This window comes from Phoxinus phoxinus (assembly GCF_949152265.1).
Source record: "Phoxinus phoxinus genome assembly, chromosome: 20".
Classification (NCBI taxonomy): Eukaryota; Metazoa; Chordata; class Actinopteri; order Cypriniformes; family Leuciscidae; genus Phoxinus; species Phoxinus phoxinus.
In genome coordinates, this window is record NC_136895.1 from 30,085,305 (window position 1) to 30,100,764 (window position 15,460).

At 40.0% G+C, this 15,460-nt stretch overlaps 1 protein-coding gene across 15 annotated transcripts in view; it reads left to right on the forward strand.

The window, feature by feature from the left end:
* ptprsa (protein tyrosine phosphatase receptor type Sa) overlaps positions 1-15,460 on the forward strand; it is a 234,714-nt gene that overhangs the window by 165,388 nt on the left and 53,866 nt on the right. For 13 of the 15 annotated variants that reach the window (XM_079594307.1, XM_079594300.1, XM_079594310.1 and 10 more), the window contains 4 exons: positions 2,693-3,007; positions 6,108-6,301; positions 8,013-8,039; positions 9,739-9,856. In XM_079594307.1, coding sequence (XP_079450433.1) covers positions 2,693-3,007; positions 6,108-6,301; positions 8,013-8,039; positions 9,739-9,856 — 654 coding nt within the window. The remainder of the gene's footprint in view (positions 1-2,692; positions 3,008-6,107; positions 6,302-8,012; positions 8,040-9,738; positions 9,857-15,460) is intronic. The other 2 variants (XM_079594311.1, XM_079594303.1) reach the window with 1 other exon arrangement.

The window sequence follows — 15,460 nt, forward strand, 5'->3', positions numbered from 1 at the left end:
CAATCATCTTCACAGAGAGACGTTTATAGACGAATTTCTTCCAGATTTTCGCCAGAATCTCCTCTTCGTAGGTCTATTTTGCACTACACCAATTGGCAGACTGGTCTTCCTCATAAAGGCGTGAAAGGAAAGTGTATTGTGTTTGTTTCTTCTTTGGTACAGTGCGTTTGAGTTGACGCTCAGTCAGGTCACTGTTCGTGGGTCAGCCCACAGTTACGAACCAAAGCCCCTTCGATGGTCCGGCAGAGAGTACTCACCTCACCCTCCATATCCCCCAACACTTGTTTGCATACCCTGGAGGATGTTAAATATTGGGGGATGTGTCCAAACTCTTGAGGGTAAGTGGAGATAGACACTCCTGCCTTGACCAAGTGGGTGGCAGTGGCATTCTGGGAAGTGCGCTTAAGAGTCAATGGCTATTGAGTGATGCTCAGGTTTCAAACATGGTCATAGAGGGTCCACAAACTGGGGGCAAGGGTTTCCGCACCAATCTTGGGTTTGGTGCAAGAACATCTTGGAGGTCCTATTCCAGCCAAGTCCAATGGCTTCAGTCAGTTGTTGCACTCAAAGAAGTTGATTCCAGCTCATAAATTAATTCCAATCTTTTTATCCCAAAAAAATCTGTTTTCATCTCTCAGTTGGCTTTTTGTAGCAGCGGCACCATTTGGCCCGGATCTGGATTATTACGTCATTAGTTATGACAGTTAACACTTTACGGCACAACCCTTTGGTTTTGAAGAGTGATTTAATTTCGAACACTGAAATCCAAGACTCTTTTTGTTGTGTTTGATGTATAATACAGTCCCAGAATCATGAATCTAAACCTTCAGGTAGTTCTGCAACTCTCAGATACCAAACTTTCATTTCGCACTCAAACCAGGTCGATTTTACAAGAACTGAATGCAAATACTCTTCAAGAGAAGGAAGTACATCTTCAAAATATATCTTCAAACAGAAGATGAAAATCCTGTAAAACTTTAATCCAATAAGCCCATTTCGTGAATAAACAGGGCTCTGAATAATGTCGCTCGCTGAACTCTGGGACGGGTGACACCTATGATAAAAGCTGCCTGGTGATGGGACAAGTAGGTTAACCATTTCACAAAAAAAAGCACAACAGGGAACGTTTTTACTCAGAAAATAGATGTGTTTAAAAGTAAAGTAAGAGTTCGGTTAAGGGGGGATTATATTAAATGGGTATGGGTGGTTGGATGTTAGCGAGGTGCTAGCACCCTGATCTCAATCTTGTGGACCCTCAGGCTAGTGTAAACAGTGAATAGTGCAGCCTGATGAAAGCACAGGGAACGCTCTCTCCCTCCAGCCCCAAAAACATCCACATTATAGGCCAAATGACTCAACAAATTGACTACACTAAATGAATGTAAATCGTTTGAATTGAGCTGTATTTTGCTAGCTCAGCAGTCGAGGGAGAGCGCCGAACCCAACCGAATCTAGGGAAATATAGTCTCCCTCGAATCGAGTGCTTGTGGTAAGAAAGTCTTTAAAAATTAGTGTTTGAAGATGTCAGGTACGTATAATGTACAGGAAAATGCTTTTGTGTTTTTTTTGCTGTTTTTAATGGTTTTCCTTTCTGTTTGAAGCTTGGTGGCTTTCCATGATTCTTCTGAGTTGACATTTCGGGTCCTAACATTTTCTTTTCCAGCCATTATTTCGCCGAGAGTTTTGCTCATTTTCCTGTAATCTGTTTTGAATGATTTTGTTTTGCTTTCCAACGATGGTGCTCATCCATTTGACTTTCAGTCACAAATATGTTTTATCCCCATCTGTCCGTTTCCCCCTCATTCATTTGTGTTACTCATAGCTTCAGGGATCAGTGTGACAGCGTAACTTTTAATGCTTAATTTACAATGGAGATAAATGTTACAGGCCTTTAAACGCTGTAATACATCCATATGCGCAAGCATTTAGTAGGCATGGATTCTGTGCATTTCAAATGAGACTTTGAATATTGATTTAGAACTGCACAGACGCTGTAATTTTTGATATGTGCAGGGAAAGTGCTCGACAAAAACGCCTCGAAATACCGCAATGAATGGCCTTCATTCAAATGCAAATAATGTGATCTATTTTCCTCTCATGGTGGAATATATCCTGGGAGCCCAGGGTATTTACTGTGAAAGATGGGCTAAATGTACTGGCGGTTGTAGTTGGATGCACTTTTCTTAGTATTTTTGTTTTCCAGTACAAAATCGAAACTTAAATAAAGATACATTAACTTGAGAAACAAAAAGACATAAACATAACATTCAATGAGTTAATATATCAAGGGGGTCAGAAAAAAAATTGTTGAAAAAGGGAAAACAAGATTATTTTTATGACCCCATTGAAATGACCCCAAAAATACAAAAGAAGAAAATTCTTTTTTGATCTGTATCTCACGCCCAACACCTGTCGTGTTACTTCTAGATCTTTGACGTGAAAATCAAGCCGAAGTTAATCCTCCATGCTTCATATTTATGCATGCATGCGAAACACCCGACCTCTTCAAAACCAAGCTCTTCTGTTTGCATTTGCCCTTTGTTTTCCTCGTTTTTTCTTGCGTTTCAGTATGTCTCTGCTTGTTTTTATTTTTTCAGTTGGGTTTTCCCTTTTATCATTTTCTTTTTCTCTTTCCCATCTTTTCGTTTTTTGTTTTCCACCCCTCCTCTCCCCCCTTCCCAAACCTGAGCAGAGCCCTCCGCCCCCCCTCAAGACATTAAGTGCTCCAGCTCCAGCTCCACCACCCTGCTGGTAAGTTGGCGCCCTCCGCCGGCCGAGAGCCAGAACGGGGCGCTGGCCGGGTACATAGTGCGCTACGCGGTGGTGGGCGCCGGGGCCGAGGTCAGCGCGGAGCCCGTGGAGGAGCCGCCGGAGCCGCCCAGCTCAAACCAGATCGTGCTCCAGCGGCTGGAGAAATGGACCATGTACAGAGTCACCGTGGCGGCCTCCACCAGCGTGGGTCCGGGCCCCGAGAGCGAGCCGCTGCTCTGCCGCACGGACGAGGATGGTACTGAAACCTTGAAACAATTTAATAATTACAAATTTAATTGAGTTTTAATTCACTTGTGAAGCAACACTGTTAGATACTACGGGCCCAATTTTAGCGATCTGAAACGCAAGTGTCAAACGCGAAACGCAAGTAACTTTGTGAGCGGAACTCGGGCGCTGTTGCTATTATACCGGCGGGATAAATTACTCTTGCGCCTGATTCAAATCTAAAATGTGTTGGTCTGAAGTCGCTACATTACTCATAGGTGTAGTTTGGGTGTAACGTGCAATAAACCAATCAGAGCGTCCTCTCACATTCCCTTTAAGAGCCGGCGCGCTTGTTCCATGGCGGATTGCTATTATAACGGCGGGTTTGCCAGCGCACGCAACTTACATGATGGTAACAGTGATTTCGCAGTCTTCAGAATTTAGTTTCCTGGTTCTTGACGGATAACCCACTTTGTCAGATGTGCTTATATACCGATGTGTCTCGCCACTATTGATCAAACAGGTTTGCTCCGTCATTACTACAATTAGCCTGAATAATTTGGGTAAATGTGTAAGTTAGATTTATGTCTATTTTTTCACATCTTCATGGACACAACAATGATTTCCCTCGTGTGGTAATATTTTTCCTTTTAATTATGTATGGTTTGCAAAAATATGAACTGCTCTGTGTAGATGAGAGAAGCAAAGTGTATGTGCGTTGTGTACACGCTACAATATGGCCAAGCATGCGCCCTTAAATTAACATCTGAATAACGCGACTTTAGACTAGGTTTCTCCTGGTCTGTGGAGGAGTTGTTTTCTGAAACTGCAAAATAGCACCAGGGAACGTTTGCGCCGGATCACGCCTCCTCTTTTCACTGAACCGGGGCCCTAAGACTTGTCTTCATTGATAGTATCTTGAATAGAATTGTATTTTGTCTTACAGCTCTCGCATATTTTGTTTATACTTAAAATGAGTGAGAAAATCTGCCAGTGGAGACAACCATACACTTGTATTAAAGGCGCATTCTCTGAAAACAAGTATTAATATCTTATGCAATGTTGCTTCTCAAGTACGTTTGTCTTGTTTGAGTTATTTTTAGATATTTTAAATGGAAAATATACACGTTTTTGCCATTTTTAGATAGTTCAGGCTCAATAAAAGTAAAAATGTAAATGGCCTCTTAAAACTATTTAACTATTAAGCGTTTTAAGGCATCGTAGCATGTCAAGATTATGCTTCACCGCAAAACAATACAATCTTACAACATGAAAAATGAATCGGCTTATTAGCCCATTTCATGCTTTAAAAAAAAACTTGCTTAACACTTACTTTTCTAAAGCCACTGTATTTGGTTCTATTTCCCCCATTCTTTTTCCAGTGACCTTATATAGTCTCTAGCCAAGCTTAGTGAGAAAATAAATCTAAGATGGTGGATGAGGTGAGAGAAATGTTGATTATACGTCTGTGTGGACAGCTCACTCTTTTTGGGAGCAGATCTATTGACTTGCATTATGTGATGGAGGAAACATTGACTTAGCATCATTTTCATCTGTCACACCTCATTGTAAAAGCACTCGGACAGCTTATGAGCACTGAAATAAATCTAGCCAGAGTAAGAAATTGTGTCGGACGTTCCCTGGTGACAGCAGTCTTTCTCCGTGACTGACAGCGCTAGTTCAGGATACAAGCTAGTAATCAATACGGAGCACAGCCTTTCACTGGCGCTGTGGGCCGCGCTACGATGGATGGTTTGACGGGCTGGTCAGCCGCTGTAGGCGGGTCGAGGGGGAGGGAACGCTTCCCCAAGACCTCCGATGGGAAATCTTATTTGACCAACCCCACAACATGGAGTTATTTGAGTAGCGATGTGTTACGACATTCACATCCTTGGAGACTTGTACGGTTAAAGCGTCTTATATGGTAGAGCCGGACCCCAAAATACAGTACATCCCCCTTATGGCGTCTTTTATTGAACATACAGGAAATCGGTCTCCTCCTTACAGCCGTACTGAATGACCGGAGGTATTAAACATCAAGGCCTCGTATAAAAGGATTTTCATTAGCTCGCCGGTCTGCAGACAGCAAATTGATCAGAGCTCAGATAAGAATGATAGTGAAATGGAAGGGGATGAAATGGTTGCTCAAGTATATGGGGGGGTGATATTACATTTGATTAAATATCCCTGAAGATGGGTGCTTAATCAGTAACCTGGTTTCACATAATTGAATATACATACTAGCTGAGACGCTAGGGCTTAGTTTCTTTTCAGCCGGTTTGTGGTGGGTGCTTTGTGTAGTCTGTAGGTGCTCGATTAGGATTGGTACTATTTTTAAAAATCAGACTCAGACATATTTAAAGATGTATGTTATTGCCTTTCCTCAGATTTGTGTTACTTGAGTCCTTTAAAATATTTCATGTACATTTTCATATTTTTTAGTAGCCAAAAAAACATCTGAGAAGCCATGTTTAGGGTGTGATATCTCAGGAACCATGATTGCTAGCTTTGTTCAAATTGGTAGATTGCTAGAAAAACGTGTTCCCTAAAAGTCCAAGAGGTTCAGAGTCTCATCAGGGTAGAAATATTTTCGAAACCAGCCTCTAAAGTTGGTAGAAAGTGCAAAATATGTAGTTGAATGAGTGATACTAGTGTCTTAATTGTGTTCATTAAAGACTAAATGTGTTTTGATTGTAAAACAAATGTTGATTGAGTTTTTGTTTCCCTGTCATAATGAAAATTGGTGGATTGGTAGAAAAATGTGTTCCCTTCAAATCCTAGTGGTTCAGAGTCTTATCGGGGAAGAAATATTTTCGTAACTCAAATTGGTTTAAAAAATGAAAAAGTGAGTGGTAATTGGGCTTGAATTGTGTGTAATTAAAACACAACTTTTAATTGACTTTATGTCCCTATTATGATGATAAATGCTAAGGCAAATGCTAATACTACTACACTCAAACTAAGAGTTAGTAACATGAGCAAAACCCAGGTATAGCATAGCAACACCCTAGCATCATATCGGTGAGTTTTCCACAGACAATACTGTATGTAAAAAGGTTCAAATCTAAGTTTAATGATCACAAACATGATCAATTCAATCCGTCATGGCATATCCTGTCGTCCCACCGCAGTTCCTGGGGCCCCCCCTCGCCGCGTGGAGGTCGAGGTGCTCAACTCCACCGCCATCAAGGTGATGTGGCGCTCCCTGTTGCCAGGGAAACAGCACGGGCAGATCCGCGGGTACCAGGTGCACTACGTCCGCGTGGAGAACGGCGAATCCCGCGGCCTGCCCCTCATCAAGGACGTCATGCTAGCCGATGCACAGGTATGTTAGCGCGATTATTAATGTTTCGTCAAACAAATGGCTGGTTATTAGTTATTTGTATGCTACTGTTGCAGCAAAAGTGGTTTAAAATCTTCACATGGCCACTGCAACAAACGTATGAAAATCCTTTTATAAATAATTTCATCTGTGAAGTTCTTTTATAGCCTCTAGAATGCTTTCCAAAACATCTTATCAGCCATTAGAATTGCACGGTTTAGTCAAACCTCTAATAAGTTTAACCTCTAAGGCTCTAGTGTCATAGATAAAGTCAACAAAAGCTGATTATGTCTGCCGTATTAAGTGCCCCGAGAGCTCCACTAAAACACGAGGCACTTGAGCATTGCGGTCACAACTCAGACTTGATTTAAAAGCACAAGCGGCAAAAAAAAAAAAGAAAGAAGAAAAAGCGACCGAGCGCCTCTGGCTGCAACCTAAAATTATAATACAAGCTTGTGTCATGAAAACAGCGGCACCTTATTCTCCTCACAGCTGCAAATATTACAGCGTTGAAAAAAACATGACTTAAGCTTTTGAATTTATGCCTCTTGTGTTTATGATGGAATCGTTACAGTCGTCAGTTAAGTTGATATCTGGGTCACGATGCAATGATATTGTGATTGTGTACAAACGGTGACATATTGCGATCTTTTACTTGTTTGTTTCTCATTATCTGCAGTGGACTTAATATTACTGAGTTGAATTTTATGAATAGGACGTGTCGTTTTAGTGTGAAACTGGAAAAAATGTAATATGGTGCAAAAGTTCATTTATTTAAGTAAATTCAACTTAAAAGGTGAAACTAAAATATTATATAGACTCATTACATGCAAAGTGAGATAAGCTGTAAGCCATAATCATCAAAATTATAACAAATAAAGGCTTGAAATATCTCACTTTGCATGTAATGAGTCTATATAATATATTAGTTTCACCTTTTAAGTTGAATTTACTTAAATAAATGAACTTTTGCACAATATTCTAATTTTTCCAGTTTCACCTGTGTATTAGTATTATAGTATATTTTATATATTAGTAGGCCTGAATATAAATAATTTAGTAAATATTTTGTCATCTTATATTGAATAATTTTTAAATATGTAATAAATATAAAATATTATTTATATATTTGATTATATTTTTAAATAAATACACTTTTTAATTAATCTCAGTGTAAAAATATTAGTATCGTGAGGTAAAATATTGCAGGTTTTTTTTTTTCTGTTTTAGTCACAAATTTAATTTTTCAGTGAAATCAAGTCCACAAATAGTCGTCTTATTCATTCGTTTTAAATATTCATGTGGAAAATAATTGACATTGTTTTTAAAAAATGTGGTGTAAAAGTATCAGTACAGTATCCCGAGCTAATTTATACCAATACTTTTATTCATCGAATCAATTTTTGCTTTGCATATTTCTTTAGAAGTTATGATCTGATATCAAACTCGCAAACAGACTTTTTTATACTCTTACCAAATGAAATGGCGAAAAAACAGATCTGCAGGAATGACACGCTCAGATAGCGGCGGCCACTCAATTTCCTGCCTCGTCTTCAATCTTCACCATTTTTTTCACCCTAATCCACACTGACCTACTTTAAAACACTCTTCCATTTCCTTGGCACTTTTACCTTGTTTCGTCTTACGCTTTCCTCTCTCTCTCTCTGTCTTGTAACCCGCGCTCCTCTTTCTCCTCCCGGGTGGGGGATGTTAGTGGGAAATGGACGACACAGCTGAATACGTGAGTATGTGATCTGAGGACCTGTGATGTTACATCAGACCCGGCCGATGAGTGTGTGTGTAGCGCTCGGCCTAAACCCACAGCTAATCATGCAAACACAAACCAGTCTGGTGTCAGAAGTCTCTCATTTAAAGAGTTTTCTTGCATTGCCAGATTTTTATAATGAGCCAATTTTTTTGCCACAGAGAGAGAAACCAACTAATGCAAGCTCGTGTCCATTGTGTGCTCGTGTGACTGTGGAACAGTATTAATGGTGCACGGGGGAAATGATGTAACATCAGGGCTCTTTTGTGGCTGGCATGGACGAGTGTGTTTTGTGCTGTGATGTTTTGCTTATTTTGTGCAAAATTCAAGCTACCTTTTAAAGAAATGGAGTTTTATTTATTTGTATGTGTGACCCATGGATTGCATGAGCAGGTTTGATGTGAAGCGGGACCCGCAGGTGCTTCTCTCTCCGCGTGCGCTCGCTCGCCGTTCATTTCCTCTCCGTCACGCGCGCCGATCACAGCTCACGCGCGCTCTCGAGAAATATAGGAAAATAGGGGCTCGTCAGAAGTGTGTGTGTGTGTGTGTGTGTGTGTGTGTGTGTGTGTGTGTGTGTGTGTGTGTGTGTGTGTGTGTGTGTGTGTGTGTGTGTGCACAGCCGGCCCCAAGAAATTCATTATTCTGACGGTCTGTTTGCTCAGGCTCTGTTGAATTAATTCACAGACATGTGTTATATATGAGCAGGAATCATAATCCATAACCTGGTCAAACTATGACACGCTAAATGCCAATAATAATGAGCCACACTGCAGTATACATCTATATAGGCCTAGTATGTATTATTTATTGAAATATTTATAATACAATGATATATTTCATGGAAAAATAGTTTATTGTCATTATTAATGTAATTATTAAATTGGGTAAAAAATTATATTAATAATGATACAGTAGAAAAATAAGCCTTAAGATTATAAAAAAAATTAAATACTTAAAAATATGTAATAAAATAAAATGTTAATATTTTAAATATTTTATAAAAGAAAATATTTAGTACACACATCATAGAAAACATACACTAACGTAAATGCAATAAAATATGTGTTTGTGTGTGTACGAAATATATATATATATATATATATATATATATATATATATATATATATACATATAAATTATTAAATATGATTATATTTACACTAATGTTTATATAATAAAAATATGTTAAATAAATATATATATACATACTATATAAAATATGTCTATAAATTGTGTGTGTGTGTGTGTGTGTGTGTGTGTGTGTGAATTATATAAATAATATTATTTGTTTATAATTGTTACTATTGTTATTATTTATATATTTAAATAACTTAAATATGTATTTATATATATATACATACAGTGAGTAGTCAACATTTGAAGTCGATCATCAAAGTTCTCCTAAACAAGATATTATAAATAATATATAAAATGTAACTTTATATATATCTCCAAAAAAGTTCCCCAAAGGAAATGTGATTTCACATTCTGTATTAATGTGACAAGTTGCGAGGTTAATATTCTTTTAAAAGTAAAAATAAAGACTGCAGAGTACAGATTGCAGGCTGTGACATTGAAAAGAGGGGAAACTGACGGGGACATGTTGTGAAGTCTTTAAATAAAATGCAGTTCCTAACACAGTGCTAACTTCCCTCTTCGTGTCCATTAAACACAGGAGATGGTCATCGGGGGCCTGCAGCCGGACACCACGTACTCCATCACCGTGGCCGCCTACACCACCAAAGGAGACGGCGCCCGTAGCAAACCCAAGCTGGTGGTGACGAAGGGAGCAGGTCAGTAATAACACCGCGATCATTAGCCGAGCCGCACTGCACCGCGGGCCAGGTGTTAGCGGCTACAGCAGCGAAATTAACCTTGAGGGACTTCAGTCGAGTGAGGAAACACAAACATGGCCTATATAGTGTGTGTGGAGTATAACAACTATAAGGGAGTGTAGCGGAGATCGTGTGAACAGCGGTTCGCCGCATGTTGCTACTGCAAGAGAAAGTTTGGGTTTTCGAAAACCTGAACTAATGAGATAATGATGAGTCATTAGTGTGCTAACAGTGATGTAGTGTGCTAAACAGCATGCTAACGTAGCATCATTACACTGGACTCTAAGTGTTTTCTAATTGTTGGTTTATATACACATGCAGATGGAGTTTTTAGCACCATGATATTCTTATAAGTTCTCTATTTCTGTACACACGCAGACCAACGTGTGTGTGTGTGTGTATGTGTGTTAGCTTTAATCTTACCTGATTATTCAAGGCTTCACTTCTACAAGCTAACTGATCACCAGACATCCCGCTACCCAGTCAATTTTGAAAATATTTAGTATGTACATCCCAAGTGTAAGAATTGAGGGGATTTGCTTTACTTAAACACACCACGGTATTACAAGTAAAATGATTGCCCCAGTGCATTTTGGAGACTACCATTATGCTAATACCATTTTATTCTCATAAGTAGCGACTCTATCTCACACACATGCAGACCAATGTGTTTTGGCTGTTGCATTGCTTCTCTGTATTGTTTAGCGCTTTGTTTTAAGGCTCCTTGTTAAACAGCGCTGTGAAGAGTTTCCTCTGATCCTGGTCGATTTTACAAATATTTTACATCCCCATTGTTAAAATTGTGGGGGTTTTCCTTTCTTAAAGGATTAGTTCACTTTTTAAATACTTTTGCTGATAATTTACTCACCCCGATGTCATCCAAGATGTCCATGTCTTTCTTTCTTCAGTCGAAAAGAAATGAAGGTTTTTGATGAAAACATTTCTCCATATAATGGACGTCAATGGGCCCCAAACGGGTCAAGGTCCAGATGACAGTGTCAGCGCCGCTTCAACGGGCTTTAAACGACACCAGACGATGAATACGGGTCTTATCTAGCAAAACGATCGCTCATTTCAAAAATAAATCAAAAAGTTAAAGTTTTATAAGCACAAATGCTCGCCTTGCTCTGTTCTGTGATGCGCGTTCGTGACGTCACGTAATACGCAGTTACGTTGAAAAGGTCACGCTCTATGAAAAGTAAAAAATGTCTATCCTGACGAAAATTTTATTTTAGGCTTTTTAATATTACAACACCAGGATACACACACGCAATGGGCATTTTAAACGATAAACTGACACAAAGACATTTGAATATGTGTGTACGGTCCTCCTTCCGCACATCTGTAAACACTGACTCGTCAAGCGTGACCTTTTCAGCGTAACTGCGTATTACGTGACGTCACGAACGCGCATCACAGAACAGAGCAAGGCGAGCGTTTGTGCTTATAAAACTTAAACTTTTTTATTTATTTTTGAAATGACCGATCGTTTTGCTAGATAAGACCCGTATTCATCGTCTGGTGTCGTTTAAAGCCCGTTGAAGCGGCGCTGACACTGTCATCTGGACCTTGACCCGTTTGGGGCCCATTGACGTCCATTATATGGAGAAATGTGTTCATCAAAAACCTTCATTTCTTTTCGACTGAAGAAAGAAAGACATGGACATCTTGGATGACATCGGGGTGAGTAAATTATCAGCAAAAAATGTTTTGAAAGTGAACTAATCCTTTAAATGCACCATGGTATTACTATAGAAAAGTGAATATCATAGTGAATTTTGGACGCTGCCATCATGCTAATCCCATGATATTCTTAAAGTATGATATATGAATAATGGTAATCAAGCAGTACCGCGCGATATATGGTGTCGTAGCCTAGCAGTTTGTTCCGCTGCAGTTGCGCTGACGAGACAGGTGTGCCGATCCCAGGTGTCAAGTGTGACAGTCGCGCCACATACGCATGTCATCCTCAACGCCTGTCTCTCTCCCTCTCCCTCACGCAGTGATGTGGCGCTCAAAGGAAGGATGTCCCTGTGCTTCCCGCCTCCGAAAGTGTGGCGAAACGCTTACAGCAGACAAAAGAAATAAATAAATAAACAAGGGCAGACTCAGCCCTACTTAAAGAAGCGGCATCGCACTCTTTCAAGTGCCAGAACAGAAGGAAAGCTTGACCAATGGGGCTCAGAGGAGCCACTCCGGGGCACTTTCATGCCTCATTTCTGCTACATAATGCTGTCAGACAATTTAAGCCCCTGCCTTATTGTATTGATAAGGGCCGACCCGCCCCTTTCAAACCCGGAACCTTCCTTAAGTCCGCCTGTCATCTGAGCGCGCCGCCCGTCCCCGAGCTGCCATTCTGCATGTCGGAGATACACTTCAGAGCGGCGACTCAGTCAGTCAGGCTCTGCGGTCACGCCGAGCCATCATTCAAGCTGCAAGCGGCGGAATAATTTGTATTTTTAGTAGGGATGCACCGGATCCAGGATTCGGTTTCGGATTCGGCCGAATATTGAGGTTTTTAAAGGGGTTCGGTTTCTGCCGAACCGTAGAATTTTTTTCCACCGAACCGAACCCTAAGCTTGCAATATAATACGCGCGCTACGATGGTCGACGACGTCACGCTGCCGTTGATTACGGGAAGGTGTTTACTAGGGCTGTCACTTTTGTGAAAAAATCTTGTTCGATTTTTGAGACATAAGTGTTCATTGAATCGATTGTAAAATCGATTTTCCATGTCTAAAGACGTTTCCATTTCCCAAACAAATATAGGCAAATCCACGGACAACTAACAGGCATCAGGACGAGCGTAAAGAGGGCGCTTGAGATGCGCACAAGTCAGCAATATTTCTGATGATTTATTGGCGTGAAGTTTCGTGCACAATGACAAACAGGAGTGCAACATTCAGGGATTGAAATTAACACCCGCCAATCCGCCAAATGCGGGTAAAAATTAACTTTGGTGGGTAACGCTGTCAAACCACGAGCCAATTTGGCGTGTTTCTATGTTTACTCACTTTGCTGGGGAAGTTTGTGTAGCCAAATCTGCGCGGATTTAGCGCAAATATGCAACTCTTGAGTCATCATGATATATTAAATACAGCGTATTGCGCAGAATCTGCGCATTTCTGGCTTACTTGAACACACACGTCACTAAGCAACAAACAATGGTGCGCTTGCTCACTTGCATTGAAGTAATAGCGAATATTAAAAAGCATTTGGTTAACAGAAAAGACATTGTTATTTTCCAACATCCTACATGTTCTGTGTATTGTATTGATCTGTCCACCTAAAACTACTTTTTTGGTAAAAAAAAAAAAAAAAAAGGCCTTTAAAATCGATTCCCTATTTTCATTTTCGAATCTTGGGTTGGTTGGTCCGATCGATTGTGCAATCGATTTTCGAACGTAAAGTGACAGCCCTAGTGTTTACGTAGTGTAACGCGTTGTGTCAGGAAGAAAAATAGGGATACCGGTAGCTCACAGCTAAAGTTATAGCAGAGGCCAGACAGACTCATGGAGGCGATTGGCATCTTACAACTCGCACTTTATTCACCAATCGAACTCATGTAACTGTCACACGTTCTAGGGCTGTAAACGATTAATCGCGATTAATCGAATCCAAAATAAAAGTTTGTGTTTACATAATATGTGTGTGTATTGTGTATAATTCTTTTGTATATATAAATACACACACACACATGCATGTATATATTTGAGAAATATTTGCATTTATATACTGCATATATATGTTTATATGATTTATATTATGTATAAATAGAAATATTTTATATGTAAATTTCACATTTTTCTTAAATATATACATGCATGTGTGTGTATTTATATATACAAAATAATTATACACAATACACACACATATATTATGTAAACACAAACTTTTATTTTGGATTCGATTAATCGCGATTAATCGTTTACAGCCCTACGTTCTACCATCCACAGCGTTACTTAATAAAATAAGATAAAAATGAGCATGTGGTGTGTCTACTGTGTTAATGGACTAGTAGGATTCGGTATTCGGTTTCGGATTCGGCCGAATCTTAACCAGTGGATTCGGTATTCGGCCGAACCCCAAAAATCTGGATTCGGTGCATCCCTAATTTTTAGTGGGTCAAAAATGTAAAAAATTCATAGCATATCAATGAACACTGGTTCAAATGCACAAAAAAAACAGATTTGGGTTATTTTTGTGTCATGTGTCAGCCATATTGACGAACATTATTAATGTTGCATTCAAAGAGCTGCGTTATCGGTTAACCGCGCCTTAATCTCGAAGCAGATGTCCTCGTATCGATCTAATTGATGCTGCCTGTTGTCCGCGAGGAACGACACGGAAATGATTGATTCTGTTCTCGCTCCAGAGCCGACAGACTGATTGATGTGTGCTCGGCTCTGTCAAACCCCTTCGTCGCTAATACGCCTTATCATTCGCGATTCCATGTGCATTAAACGCAAACTGCATCGTCTTAGCCAGATTCCGATCGAGGACGAGCCTTCCTTATTTTAATTTCCTCCTGTCTGCCTTCATCCTCGTGGGAGATGAGCAGATTGCATGCTAATGCAGAGGCTGGAGGTGTTCTTCACCAGTGCCCGCTTGGACGGCCGCCACGGCTCGGGGACCAGAGAGTCTGGATGACTCGCAATCCTCACGGCACTGTGGTTATTCTCTTCAATTAATCGGTCCACTTAGGGCCACTTGCTCCAGTCCTGATTGTGGAGAGTGAAGCTCCTTGTTGGTCTCTGGAGCTTCTTGGCTAATTGCGTCTGAAGCCAGGATACTGTGGCATGGAAGTTGAACTTTCTGCAAATTGAATTTTTTTGGATTATGGGATTACAAACAGGCATTATGGTGTTCATAAATTGCTGTTAAATAGATCCAAAATTAGATTGGATCAGCTGTGTTTGAAATCTATATTAGTTGCCGCATTGCCTTGCAACTGTAAACAGCCAACTCATGAAATCCTGCACCATGTGCCTAAATGCCTTCATCATGGCAAAATCACTGTAAAATATGGCCTCTTGTGGTATGTTGCTTTAATTTTTCTACAGTACACAAAAAATGTGCGCCATAGAATCACTTTTAAAGTATTATTATTAGTTTTTAAGTCACTGAATGGGATGGCTCCATCATACCTCACGAACCTACTGACTGTTCACCAACCATCAAGAGCGCTTAGGTCTGCGAACCTATAGGCCTTCTGGTGGCTCCGAGAACAAAACTTAAGACCAGAGGAGACAGGGCTTTTTCTAGTGCCGCTCCTAGACTCTGGAACAGCCTCCCTCCAGAAATCAGAGCTGCACCAACCCTGTGCATCTTTAAAGTGAGGTTAAAGACATTTTTATTTGATCTGTCGTATGTCAATTGAAATGTTGAAACAATTGTCCTGTTGCTGTTTTATTTTTACTCTATTTTATTCCCTGTACAGCACTTTGGTCAACGGAAGTTGTGTTTATCTGTGCTCTATAAATAAATTGAAATTGAAAAAATTGAAATTGAAAAAATTGAAATAATTAATCAAAGACTTTTAATTATGTCGCCCTTTTGTCA